This window comes from Osmerus mordax, chromosome 11 (assembly GCF_038355195.1).
Source record: "Osmerus mordax isolate fOsmMor3 chromosome 11, fOsmMor3.pri, whole genome shotgun sequence".
Lineage (NCBI taxonomy): Eukaryota > Metazoa > Chordata > Actinopteri > Osmeriformes > Osmeridae > Osmerus > Osmerus mordax.
In genome coordinates, this window is record NC_090060.1 from 4,414,815 (window position 1) to 4,428,842 (window position 14,028).

The 14,028-nt window shown below is 45.8% G+C and overlaps 2 protein-coding genes across 4 annotated transcripts in view; both read left to right on the forward strand.

Moving 5' to 3' along the window:
* The window catches only part of gramd1bb (GRAM domain containing 1Bb), a 61,337-nt gene extending 60,370 nt beyond the window's left edge, over positions 1-967 (forward strand). For 2 of the 3 annotated variants that reach the window (XM_067246006.1, XM_067246005.1), the window contains 3 exons: positions 30-137; positions 456-576; positions 761-967. In XM_067246006.1, the coding sequence (XP_067102107.1) occupies positions 30-137; positions 456-576; positions 761-850 (319 nt within the window). In that variant the 3' untranslated portion in view covers positions 851-967. Of the gene's footprint in view, positions 1-29; positions 221-442; positions 577-760 lie in introns of all 3 variants that reach the window. The other variant, XM_067246004.1, reaches the window with a different exon arrangement.
* A 4,825-nt stretch (positions 968-5,792) lies between these two features.
* LOC136951912 (dapper homolog 3-like) lies at positions 5,793-12,753 on the forward strand. The gene is made up of 4 exons (XM_067246570.1): positions 5,793-6,119; positions 9,864-9,996; positions 10,299-10,409; positions 10,509-12,753. Exons 1-4 carry the CDS (start codon positions 5,889-5,891, stop codon positions 11,978-11,980), a joined length of 1,947 nt encoding a protein of 648 aa, XP_067102671.1. The 5' UTR covers positions 5,793-5,888; the 3' UTR covers positions 11,981-12,753.
* Positions 12,754-14,028: the final 1,275 nt, after the last annotated feature.

The window sequence follows — 14,028 nt, forward strand, 5'->3', positions numbered from 1 at the left end:
CTCTCTGTCTCTCTCTCCTCCTCCTCCAGCCTGGTTCTCCTGGTGTTCCTCAACATGATGCTGTTCTACAAGCTGTGGATGCTGGAGTATTCTGCACAGTCTCTCACTACTTGGCAGGGCCTGCGGCTTCATGAAAGGTGCATTCACGCACGCACAAACGCTCACACTCCCAGTAAATCAGGGTCTCTGGGGAGCTGTCCCACTACAGAGCTTCCACTATGTCATTTTAAAGGAAGCCAAAACCAAGAAGCTCCAACATTTTGCCCACGTTCTATTCCATTATCCCCAACCGTATGGCTGTAATCAACTTTGAACCACGAAACACTTCTGATTTCAAATGACCGCTGGATAACGGTGGGCTGACATTTCCATGTTATATGTGTTGCCGTTGATTTGAGATGCTAAAAAAAGGTTTGCCTGTCTGTGTACGTGTGTGTGTGTGTGTTACCTTCCAGCAAACTGCCTCAGACACAGATGGAGTGGGCCCAGCTCTTAGAGTCCCAACAACGTTACCATGACGCTGAGCTGCACAAATGGAGAGAGATCATAAAGTCATCTGTGCTGCTGCTAGACCAGGTAACGAGAGACAGCCCACTTCATGGAGGGCTCAGTCAAGACTGAAAGAATTTGTGCGTTCCATTTGTGTCTTCCAAACCGTTCAGTATGGTTATCTTACCAAACCCAGCAGTGGTTGGGCTGAAGTCAAGTTGAACGTTGAGTGCTGAAGTCCATCGTTCCATGACGTCCTCTTTCTCCACAGATGAAAGATTCTTTGTTGAACCTTCAACGAGGCATCGGCTTGAGGGAGCACAGCTCAGAAGCTGAAGAGAAAAGAAGTCGCTACCACTGACATACGACCCCCTCCCAGGCCTTGAGGGGATGGTGTGCAATACAGGAACTGTTTGTGTGTGAACATTCAGACGTAAACAAACAGAGAGAGGGGGAGAGGAGAGAGACAAACTGTCTGCTGCTGTTCCCAACTGCGGAGGGTGGGGGGGGAGGGGGAGGCAGAGGGACAGTGTGAACCCCCCCCACCCCCGCCCTAGCTCAGAGGTCGACCGTGGACAGGAGAGACGCCAAACCTCACGACAGACTGGAAGTGAGGTGTCGTCGTCGTCGTCCCCCCTCCACTCCACACACACACACACACAGCACCGAGGCATCAAAGTGAGCAGCCGCAGGGACCCTTACGCGCCTGTCTCGCCTCCTGTCCTCCCTCAAGGACCGTCGGCGCTCGGGTCGGGGGGGGGGGGGGGGGGGGGTGGGGGAGAGAATGTGCAGCATGCGATTTGTCCTCTTCACCGCGACTCCTCTCTGCAAATGTCCACGGCGCTCTTCCTGCTCCGCGAGAGCTCAAGGAAGAACAAACGTGGGGAGGAGGGGGGGGGAGCGGGGGAAGGTCCTCACAGTCCTATAGGCTTTCTACACTTCCTCGACTGTTCCGAACCTGATCAACCCCTAGGGGTCCTCGCTGCAGTGTCCCTTTTGTTAACCCCTTCAGATCCTGGGCCCAGATCGACGGCGTTCTCAGAGTAGCAGGATCACCAGCACAGGGATGGGGGAGAGCACGTTCCGCATGTGGAAACTAACTTCCACCCAAATGTCTACTGCCTTGTTTTAAACCTGGTCGTATCCAGGTGGGTCTGGGGGCTGGTTCCCTTGACTCCCTGGTCCCAGGTGTTGTGTTGGTGTATTTATTATGTCTTACTGGAAGATTCCATTTCTGATCAAGGATAATCCTCATGCACACCCAGTGTTTATGAGCGATATCTAGATTGCTGTGCATTACTGATAGGCAAATGAAGTGTCCCCATAACTTGGTCAAGCTTTAGCGGTAAAGTGTGGGGTCAAATGTGAACCTGAGTACTTCCCACAGGTTACAATGTCCAGTGCTGTATTATATTGCATCTATACTATCGCTATCCTACATTGTGTGACTTGACCCAAACAATCTAATGGCCGTCATATATACATCACCTTACCAGTCGTGAAACCGTATTTAGAATCTGGAGTTCCGAATTCAATTATGCGTTGCCAGGGATCTTCTTTTCACGAGACATCACAACTCAACAATTGGTGACTCTTTTTACGCGCAGTCCAGATTTCCTTTGTTGTGTTGCACATATGTCCAAATGAGTTCCTAGGTGTCCCTGTGAGCAGAGAATGTAACGGAATCTTCCCGAATGATCTGTTTGTTTTGGTTTTGGTTTTGAAGGAACATTTGGAGAAGACGCCCTGATGATGCTTAGATGATGTCATTTGAAAAAGGGGACACTGCAGCTAGGCAATTGGGGTGACGTGTGTTCTTAAGTGTTTTATTACTAAACTGTGATTATATCTCTTTCAAATGTTTGAAGATGGAATTATATGAATATATTTGAAATATATATGTATATTTCACTATTTAATATATATTTCAAAATATATACACATTGCATATATTTATTGTTAATTTATGTAAATAGGAAAGTTATCAGAGTTCTAGACAGGTTTAAAGAATTTATAAGGAAAAGTGTTTTCTTGAGATAAGCATCCCAGGTATGTCTGTGACATATCTGGTGTGCATGTGTGCGTGAGTGTGTATACTGTATGTGTGCTTGAGTGTGTGTGTGTGCACGTTGTGTGTTTATGTGTAGAGAGGGACGTTTTTACCATTCCACACTCATGTGTCTCAACATTTCATTTCCGGCACATGTAGCCAAACTGCCTTTTTGATGCCCATGCGTTTGAATGCAGCCTTGCATTTGCCTAACAGGCTACAGTTTACAATCTGCCCCACACGGGCAACCCTGTGTCCATGCCACGACCTGCAAGTGGCTTGACTCGACAATACATACACACACACACAAACTTTGCTTATCGCCATCATCCACATTTTATATTCCTGTCCGCCCTAATACTATATCTCAAAACTCCCCACACATGTTACAGTAAGTGTTTATTCTGAAGGTATTCCCCTCACCAATTTATATTAAACCAAAATCGAAAATATATTAAACCCCTCTAATAAATTATGTTAGTTATTCTCAGTATAATCAGAATTGAAAAGACAAATCACAAAATACAATATGGGTCCATAGCAACCATGAATTACTGAGGAGGAGATTAAAACACTTCCAAAAAAACTTCCTATATGAATGAGAGAGAAAAGCAATGCACTTTATAGACCTTCCAAATAATGAAGGAGAGAGAAGCACTTTGGTCTGCGGAGGCAGAGTGATTATAAGCAACTTCCCTAATTGAGATGGGATTCTAGCACTATAACGTAGCCCATTTTCAAATTCTGTTGAACTCAAATCAAAAACATATTTTGTTTACCCAAAGATTTGTGCTGACTATATCCCTTGATATTTAAATGATGCATGTGTTCGTTTCTTACATCATAAAAGGCAGCATGACTCTGGTGTGCAGGTGTACGGGCAAGCTGTTTTCCGGTAGTATCTTGAAATAGCGATTACAGACAGGTTTGAGTGACTGTTGCTCTCGAGTATTTCAGGGATTTGTGGGAGGGGGAAGTGTGTGGAGGTGAAATATCTTGAATGTGTGATTGTGTTGGTGTGTTACTAAACAAGGCAGTTGCTATCCTGAAACTATGCTGTTGGCTTGGATCCCCTGCAGAGTATGGCGAGGGTGTACTGCTAATTTAAGAAAATCTCCAAAACCTGTATCCCCAAGTGGTTGGAAATGTAAAAAAAAAAAGATCACTTTACCACACAAGATATATTTACACACACAAATATTATGTCCTGCTGTGGTTGTTTCATATATATGTTATACTACTTCCTATATATGAGGTGACTCTGAACGTTTGTTTTAAAGTGTATGGTCTAATTTCTTGAATTTTCATAGATTTCTGGAAATTTGCTTGGATTTCTGTATTTATGTAGGACTAATATATGACCATTCTCAACGTATTAGAAAACAAAGTGTGGAAATGCACGGTGAGCGAGTTTATGTAAGCAAATCATGTTTGCTTTAACTAATATTAAGTCATTCCAGAATAGGGTTACTCTTCAATTTATCTCTGACATTTATATTCAAACTACTTTATAAACGTATGACGATTAGCTGTTAGTATGTTATAGCCTGTAACAGCTATCCTCATTTTCACAAGAAAACAACAAAAAAATCGTCATGGCCCATACATCTCCCATAATGTTTAGAATGGTTTTATGGACATTATCTGAAAATGACCTGAGGTGAACAGTTTCCGTGTTCTTGTCTTGATCTCCAGTTACAATGATTGTTGGATGACTGTGAGATTTTCCATTGCATTCAACATTCCCATCAAACATCTTGGTTACCCATCTAAAGACGTATGTAGACTGACAACAACTGCGCAATATCATAAATAGAACCAATCATTTCTTGTAGATGTGGTCTTATTTGTAGCTTGTTTTTTTGTTCTATTTGTTTCTTTTTCTCTAATCTATATTTTCTGCTGTGCACTCACCCCGATATTGGCATTACCATTTGATGATTGTATGATTTCAATTATTTCTAGACAGCTATGTAACCAAGGCAACTTGGAGGTGTCTCAATGTCACCGATTTGTTGGCATAGACAGCTAATTAATTGTCATTTCACTGACTTGATTAATTGCTGTTTGCCTCATTGTTGTGAATACGACAGAAGTGAGGCACAATCCCAATCACACTCCGGTTAATGCACAACAGGGAATCCCACTCCCCTCTCCTTAAAAATGACTACTGAACACATTCATAGCAAGATTCCATTACTGGTGTGGCTTTGTTTAAAAAAGAAACCTGATGTATGTTTTTTTTAGACCTGTTTTGATCTCTAGAGACAATATTACTTAGATTTATACCTGATATACTGTAAGTATATGTTGTGTATATCTGCAGTGTATACACACACTGACAAAAGAATCAAATCTACGCTGTGCGTGGGTTTGGACTTGCCGACGACTTTGCCTAATAGAGACTAAGATGCAGTGGCTTTCTGGTTCATGTGAAGTAGAGATGGGAGGGATGAATAAAAAATATATTGAACAAATGTGAAGATGTTTTGATTATTTATTACTTTCAGCACTAATACTATGTTAAGGTTGTTTGGTAGCATACTTATTGTAGAGCAATATCAATCATTAAAGTCACATAGTCCTACACAATAAATAGGTCTACTAAAATATTGTAAACACAAAGGCTTATTCCTCTTATGGATCTTTGTGGTTTGGCTGTATACAATTTTTATATTGCATTTTTTGCTTAATTGATAGTCCACTAAAAAGGAAAGCTTAGCATATGACATTTTTTTTTAAAGAAGAAGAAATATATCTTTAAAATATAACTATAAAAGTTATATAAAATATATATATATAAAAGGACAAGGTGAAAATATTTATAAATGTTGGTTGTAAAATATTTTACAAAAAATAACATTTGGGATATATCTGTTCAAACCTATTCAACCACATCACTTGATGATTGATGCAATTAGCTTTAGGCTAACGTAAAACTGTCGCTTGCGGTTGGTTTAAAAAAAGTTTATAAGAAATATCATGCTAAAGCCAAATGAGGGGATGGGCTATGCGAAGACACGGACTCTGTTATCCAATGAGGACATGGGCTGAGTTGCAACAAGCTCATAAGCATACCGTTTTAACAGTGTCTGTGATATAGGAACCAATGGACAACGCAAAAGGGCGGAGCACTCCAGTCTACGTTTGACAGCTGTGAACTGGAATGCTATATTGTAGCGCCTAGCGCGACGAAGGAACTCACGGGGCAGAATCTGCATGTTTACACGAGCAAATTTATGATTATAGTTCGGTACGGATGAATTATGTTTTCTTGACAATTAGTAAAAGATCACATCAAAAACAAGTTCAAATTTTCCAGGAACACTAGAAGACCGGTAGCCTATCCATGTACCGTGAAGTCTTCTTTCCGATGACTGTGGAGCGGAGTAGAAATAAGGAGCGCCTGGAGGCCAGTCTTGCCGGACTGTGTGAGCTGGAGCTCCGCAAGCAGAAGCAGGAATGCTTGGTCCTTGGTGCTCTGACCCTTGGAGACCCCATGATAGAAAATGCATCTAGAAGTGAGCTATCAGGTTTCAGCAGCTGGGACCAAGACAACTTGACATTGAGACGTCAGCTGGTAAGTTAAGTTGAACTCAAAACCAAGAGTTGATGTTTTGAAAATGTTCCTACATGAAGATAATGTCGATTTATTTTATAATGTCGACTTTCGCAGAAATCACGGATAGAATCAGCCTTTATGACGGACGGTTCGTCCACGGTGGTCGCCACCTATTACACAATTTAACCCCAGTTTTACTCCAAGTTTACATCTGGCTGCTGAGAGTCTCAAGATCCAGGAAATTAGACTCTCGTTTATAATTACCGTGACCATTGGTCGAACAATAGCATTGAGATAGCCAACGTCCTATTGTTAGGACAACACTCATCTGCAAGAAAAGTTACTTAACTTGATTAATGATAGGCTATGTAGGCTACCCTCTGAAATACTTTAAGCGTTTTCATCCTTTGGGCTGAGATTTACATCGTTGGTTAGCGAAATGGGAGGGGAACCAGTCGTTCGCAGTAGTCTACCGTTTAATGACCCATTGTTCCCTTTTCATGGCACTAATAGTTTTCTATTTTGTAAGTGCTTATTCATAAATAACCGACCAGAAATTAAAAGCAAATTTGGTAGGGTCGTCAAACAGTCGAAACATTCCTACATAAGCACAAATAATACTTTAACTTGAAGAATCGGATACTGATTCTGGTCATAATTTATGAAAGTTTTTCGGACACGTTACAATGGAAGCCTTGTTGTACACACTGGCACGTGCAAATTTGAGTGAATTCCATAAATTGGACAGATATGTTTTACAAGATAATTGCCTTGTTATAGGTTGATGCTATAGATGGCTTGCTAATGGTACATTTGCACTTTGGCAATGCGAAACAAATTGGAATTGGAATGAAAAGGGCGACGTGTTAAGGAGTTATTTTCTTTTTGCCCAACTTGCCTTTAGCGTTTTCTGAAAGACATGGAAATAGGACAGTGCAGACTCTGACAACGCACAATCCGCTGTTCTCAAGGCAAGCTTGAAAAAAGAAATTAAATCAGCCGCCTCGTTTTCTTCCCCGCCTCCCCCTCCGCGCCCCTTTCCGCTACGGCCCAAACAATAGGCGCATATGGAGTGGAATACTAATGATCGCGAGGCTCGGCGCGGCGCGAGTGGAGCCATGCATGTCTGCCGCTTTAAAAAAAAACACAAGTGGAACGTATCACTCAGATGAGCTGTCAGCGGAGTTCAAACTGGCTGGCTTAGACTGTGGCAGACTGTGTCCCAAGGCCCCCCATTGAGTGATTGGCTTTAGAAAGTGCGTAATTGTGCATTTCACCATATCCTCCAAATTGAGAGATCTGTCATTGGATCGATTGATATTACCCGCAATGACTATCCAAGCGTTCAAGTAATTAATGCATGGCGTTTCCCTTGATATGGTCAAAATGGACTCCAGGTGAGACCACAGCATAGATTAAATATGAACTGTGGCCCCAACAGAAACCAGTCGTCTCTCACTAGAATATAGGTTCACGCAGAAACAGCTGACCCACGTTCGCTTGGCCATGACTGTGGCCTCCGACCTCCCTCTCCGCTGGTCTGTGGGGCTTGTGTGGAAGTGTTGACGGCCATGCGACGCCAGACAGCAGCTGGGAAAGCACGAGCCACCGGCCCCTCTGCAGTGTGCGTTGGGGGGGCGTGAGCAAGCGTATGTGTGTGACTGAGAAGGGGGTGGGGATGGCTACGTTTGTGTCTGTTCTCACCAGTGGCCTTGGCCTCGGTTTAGATTTCCCTGTGCCAGAGACATGTGTGCACCCATGTGTTTGAGAGAACCAATATGTTTAGTGAGAGGCCAATCAGGGGGCCCATGACTGGAGGACACTGTCAGACATTTGACAGAGCATAAATACAAGCGCACACACACACATAAACACGAACGCCAAAAACGCACAAACACGTACACACACATTTGAACAGAGCGTCCTCCTGATCCAGAAGCTCTCAGCTGGGTGTCACCTGAGCACTGACAGAGAAGTCAGGCTGGAGTAATTCCATTCATAGCCAGCTGTTCCAACTGAGGTTGAAGAGGAGAGGGCATAGTGTTCTGCTCGCCTTTCACGCCTGCTACATAAACATGCCTGTGGGAGTGTGTCTATGTACCAGGCAACTTACATTCCTTTCATGTGTGCATGTGAGAGAGAGGGCAACAAAAGACACGTGCATGTTCGTGTGTGTGCGAGGGGAGAGTCTAGGTTGTGTGTGTGTGTGTGTGTTTAGGGGGAATGGTGGCTTAGTGAAGAGACTGAGTAGGGGGCAGGGGGTTGTGTGGCAGTTTCCGGCCTCCAACAGCCCCTTCTCTTTAAAGCCAGTCACAACACTGCTTCAATTATAGAGCCGCCTATGTGTGTATATGGCTCTGTTTGTGTGTGTGTGTGTGCACCCTATTGCACGCCTCACTTCCCTACCGACTCACTGCCGCTGAAATTGGCTGTTTCCCCCCCCTCTCCTTTCCCAGTCACCCCTCCCCCGCCGACGAGAAGCAAAGGAGGATGCAGTGAAATAGTAATGACACCAGCGTGCCTGGAGTCTGTGTTTGGAGGAGGTCATTAATAATGGAGCAGAATCAAAAGGTCTTGCCATCACCAGGGTCCCTGCAAGGCCCCCACCTCTGGCACTGTGTGAGGTTGACAATATATTTCGGCGCGTCATTCTCGATTTTCTGCGTCTTTACGATTGAAGGATCCTGCAGTCAGTGCGTCCACCTAGCTCGCCTCTCTAGGTCATAATGATCCGTTGGGAGAAAGTGTGCCACAATGGATTTGATTGATTTCCAATATCCTTTGTCCTTTTCCTTCTTTAGCACATGCCGTAGTTAAAGAGGGACAACCAAGATGATATTGTAACCAAAGAAATATTCAACCTTTCCCAGAGATAATCTTGTAAAATAGAAATGGAAAGATGTTTGTGTGTAGGGGTGGGGCTTCTGTAAAGAGAAACAGAATCACAGTGGTCCCACCAGACAAAGCATTGATTGCTTTCTCTCAACACCATGTAGTCATCAGCCCACTATGGACTCATAGTTTTATACCCAATGGTAGGCGATATTAGCTTGTGTGTTTGACACAAGATGCATTCTAGTCTGCTCATATTGGTTCCTGATAGGCCTAGATGACCAAGTGCTCATCAATCTTTGTTCTACTTACTGTATGATTTTTTTTGTATACAGCAAACACACTCTGTACATGAAACGTGCCTCGTGTTAAATTCTTCATCGTGGATCTTTAACGTCGAGTGTTTCAGCGTTTTGTTGACCGTCGAGATATTCTGTCTTTTATATCAGATGTATCACATCTGTCAAATCAGAGTTTGTATGTTATTGTCAGAGTGAGCCTTACGTGACCTCTATATGAGACATGAAGAAATGTTTTGGCTGACTGAGCAAGGATGTCAAATTTCACTTCTCTACCCCCTGGTGGAATGTGTGTGTGTGTGTGTGTGTGTACCCACAAAAAGAACATCTCAACATTTTCCCTCACCGTGAATTATTCATGTTCTGGCTGACTGCACTCTGTCAGCTTATGTAATACATCTGGGGCTCCATATAGGGAATGCACAGATGTGCTGTGCCATACTAACTCGGTTCAAACAAATCAACGGAAAATTACAATGCAGCTTTCTGGAGCCAGGGTTGATTTAGAGTTGGTCATTCCCTAAAAAAAAAAAAACCTCCATTGTTACTTCTGTTCATTTCTGACACACTTGATGTACCTTGTCACTGAACTGTGTGTGGCTCCTCCGTTTACGATATGACCGTGTTTCAGAGTTCCCTCCAGAGCTCCCCCTGGGGGCTAATGTTGGCACTGGAGCAGCAGTTAGGTGAGCTGCGAGTGGACACGGACGACGTCCATTACGAGGGCAGCCAAGGAGATGCAGGCGACAGCCGGCCCAGCTCAGGTACCCATCAACCTCTGGGCTTAAACCATTTCCTCACTTTCACTGTCAATTGTTCCAGCCGGTAGTGATTCCAGTTTATTCAGTACTTATTGTATGGCTTCTATGACGTACACATTTTATATAATTAATCAGATTTTTATATTATTTGTTTCTCGTGCTCCAATTGTCAATGCCGGAAAGGGTTCTGGGGTTTGTGAAATGTGTAAAGGGGATTTTTTTGGGTTTACTTGCCGTGCAGTGTGAGTAGGAGCTCAGAAGTTGAGAGGCATACTAATTGACAAATCATCTGTGTTTTCTCCCAGGTTTCTATGAGTCCAGTGAGGGGCAGTCTCCAAAGGGACAATCATGTTCCTCTGAGGGCACAGAGCCAGCTTCTACCTGGATGTACACCAATGAGAGACCCAAGTCCCTGGGTAAGTTGACCAATTCTGCCAAGACTACAAAACAGCTGTTCATTATTACAGTATATGGAACAAAAGCAACAAAAATTCTGTATGTTTCCGTGGGTTTAGGCGATTCCCTCCTACTGAACGAGGAGAGTATGATGGATCAGACCCCCCGAGCCCCTCTGCCACGCTCCTTTTCCGCCCCCTACCCCCCCTTGGAGGGCATCGCCGAGGAGGGCCCGCCTGACGAGCCCTGGCAGTGGGACCCCCATAGTGCCCACCCGGACTGGCACGACCACACAGACCCTGAGCAGGAGGACTACCAGCATGCCTTGCGGGTGGAGAGCTACATCCTAGGTCTCATCCAGCGGCACACTCTCGCTCCGCGGCCCTGCCAGCCCCGGACCAGGCTGAACCCTGACCCCCCACACCCCAGTGTCCTCAGACAAAGCAGCTTGCGCAGGCAAACGCCCTCCCACACCCCCGAGCACCGAACCCACGATCCCCGCGACCTTTCACCTGACCCCGAGGGCCAGGCCTGGGGCTGTGACCACTGTGATGAGGTGGAGGAAGGGTACGGAGGGGAGGCCCCCTCCATAGAGGAAGACTGTTATCTAGCCCTTCCCTACCCCCACTCCCGACCCCACTCCCTGGCTGGGGGGATTCTGCCCTCCCTGGACCCCAGCTATGGAGCTTTTGACCCCTGTTGTGGTGGGGAGGCCCAGTGCCCCCAGCTCTACACTCTCCCTCACTCCCCAGCCTCACACAACCATTTAGTCAGTGCCCAGTTTATCCCTAGCCAAGCCTACCACGCGCCAGTTTGCTCCCCCATGCACTACAACCCCGAGCCCCCACAGCTCATCCGAGGGTGTTCATCGTCAGAGCAGCCCAGCTCCAAGCCCAGGTCTGGGAGTAAGAATGGCCCAGAGGAGCGCCAGAGCTCCAGAAGAGCCAGTCACCACAAGGCGAGCCACTCCCAGTCTGAGAACAGCCATCTGGCCCAGCGAGGCCTACCTGAGCGCAGGTACAGCACAACCGAGAGGCCCCAGGGTCGGAGGGGCCAAGCCCAGGGCCATGCCCAGGCCGGAGGGCCCCACCCTGGGAACAGCAGCAGCAGCAAGGGGGGGCGGCGCTGGTGCTCCAACCTGGAGCTCAGTCAGGATGAGGGAGAGACCCAGGTAGCGCAGTCCCACAGGAGGCCGACTCGCAGAGCCCGTCACGGCCACCCCTGCCCGCACTTCCAACCCCTCGCCCAGCCCCAGCACACCGACTACCCAGAAAGGGTGGCTCTGAGCCGGGGAGAGGAGGCCTACACGGGGGCCGTCCCGGCCGAGTCCGAGTCCAGCATGAGCGAGGTCTACTCCCCGGGCTCCAGCTCTCTCTCCAGCGACTCGGACGAGAGTGGGGGGCTGGTGTGGCCTCAGCAGCTTCCCCCTCGCCTCGCCCCTTCCTCCTCCTCCTCCTCCTCCTCCCCCCAGGCCTCCTGCGAGACCCCCGCGCCGCCCAAAACCTTCGTCAAGATCAAAGCCTCGCACGCGCTGAAGAAGAAGATCCTGCGCTTCCGCTCAGGGTCGCTCAAAGTCATGACCACCGTCTGAGGCTGGTGCTGGCTGGAGCGTTAGCTGCAACCTTTCAGTAATTCCTGGACCAGGGCTGTGACCTTCTCCCATAAATAGTCTGTACTACCATGACGAGACCGCACACTGGCTCTACCTCTGGTTGTCCGTGCAGCCGTGTTCTGACGTGAGACCTGCCTGTTCTGATCAAAAGTTCGAATGAGGCGTCTGTTTAAAACGCATGCGTGACGGACGAGGGAGAGGATCTACTGGCTCAGTGCAGAGTGGGCCAGTGCTTTTAGAGCATCTCTCCAATTGAAGGTGTTTCGATTTGTCATCCGACACAAAATGCATACACAAATGCTAAGAAGATTTATACTCTGAAAAAGATAAGTTATTGGCTCTGGTAGATTACTACAACAAAAATAATCTGAAATGTCCATGTTCTCCAACACTAGCAAGTACAGTTAGTCCCAAAAAAACCTTTGGCGTCTCTTGTCTGAACACAGTGTTCTATAATAAAATATGATTATTTTATCTGAAAAATTTATGTTATCAGTCTGTCTATTAACTGTACATCATACAGGACAATAAATGTGCATTGTCTAAAGGAAACACTTCATTACATCAAACAAGGAGCTCTTCCTGTCATTTACACCTGTGGTCAGGGACCAGTGGACCAAACTGACAACACCGCTCTTTTTTATAGCACTGGCCCTTTCTAGCGGACAGACTTTAGTGAGGGAGGTACACACACAACCACACACTCACTAGCATGCACATAAACGTGTAAATATCAATGCGTGGCCTTGTTTATAGGAATGTACTTTGTAAATAAAGCTGTCATCTGTTGAAACTGTGTTTATGAATGAAGTATTTTTGTTGCCAAGCCTGGCTACATGTTAGGGGAATCTTACAGAATGACCCCCCACACACCACACACACACACACCCCTCCACTATATGTCTATGTGTAGGTGTATATGTATGCGTCAAATGGCAGTGAAAGGCTGGGTGCAGGGGGTGTGGATACCAGAATTTGAGGTGCATTCTGGTGAGGCTGAGTGACAACAGAGCAGAAATGGTGGCCATCACGGAGGGGTTTGGGGTGGGGTGGAGGAGGTGCAGCCCCTCTGGTAGGTGGTGTTCAGATTCGGCCGCTGCCCTTTGATGGTGGTGTTGACGGCTTTGGAGAGGGCAGGGGTGGTGGGTGCAGTTTGGCCGGGTGCCCCCAACACAGGTGTTGTTGGGAAAGAAAGGGCTGATGAGGTAGCCGGAAAGGTACATGTTTTTTGAGGGTGAGTAAGTGTGTTTGGATTGTAGTGTGAGAGGTGCTTGGTGTTGCAATGCACATTTATGATTTGGACAGGGAGAGATCGGTTGAGAGGATTAGCAAAGCGAGACAGGGATGGACAGTGATTAGGCATATTTCTTGAGAGCACCGGAGTCGGTAGCAGAGCTATATAAAGAGACTACTGCACGCTACTCATGGCTTTGGTAGAAGTAATTTAGGCAGGCTCCTGCACACTAGGTGGCGGTGTATGCATCTTTTAAATTGGCTGCGATCCGCCAAACTCAAAGAAGCAAGGTTGTTTCTATGGCTCTGCGTTAATCTGTTACTAGTTTAGCAGAGCCCGTCTGGTTTAGGTGAAGACGTTAACATGGAGATGTTCACTGTAACAGTAGCTAACTAGAACATAGCGTTCAGCAGCAGCAAAATAACGTTTATCTTATAATTGTTTGATTCTGCCTTCACAATACAAACAAAATCAAGGCTCTGAATATAACAACACTTGTTCAGTCGAGCACAGCCAATATCAAAAGAGAAAGATCACAATACACCAAACAAACAAAAAGTAAGAATCATAAAAATAAAAAATAAAGAGGCTTTTTAAATTAATTGATATGTATCCAGAAGAGAAATACATTTGAGGGCTTTTTAGCAGCAAAATAACTATAGAGCTAATTGTAGCCTACTTCCGTGTTGTCATAGCCACCAGTCATGTTAAGTTAACTTTCGTTTATAAAAATAAATAATAATAAAAACACTTTCGTTTATTTTTACAATCAGCTGTGTTGTGTAAGTAGTTG

Bases quoted from the DNA above. Each gene is read 5' to 3' on its own strand.
- LOC136951912 (XM_067246570.1), top strand. From the start codon at position 5,889: ATGTACCGTGAAGTCTTCTTTCCGATGACTGTGGAGCGGAGTAGAAAT. The intron at 9,997-10,298 runs GTACCCATCAAC...GTTTTCTCCCAG, and splicing joins CGACAGCCGGCCCAGCTCAG to GTTTCTATGAGTCCAGTGAG. The intron at 10,410-10,508 runs GTAAGTTGACCA...CCGTGGGTTTAG, and splicing joins TGAGAGACCCAAGTCCCTGG to GCGATTCCCTCCTACTGAAC.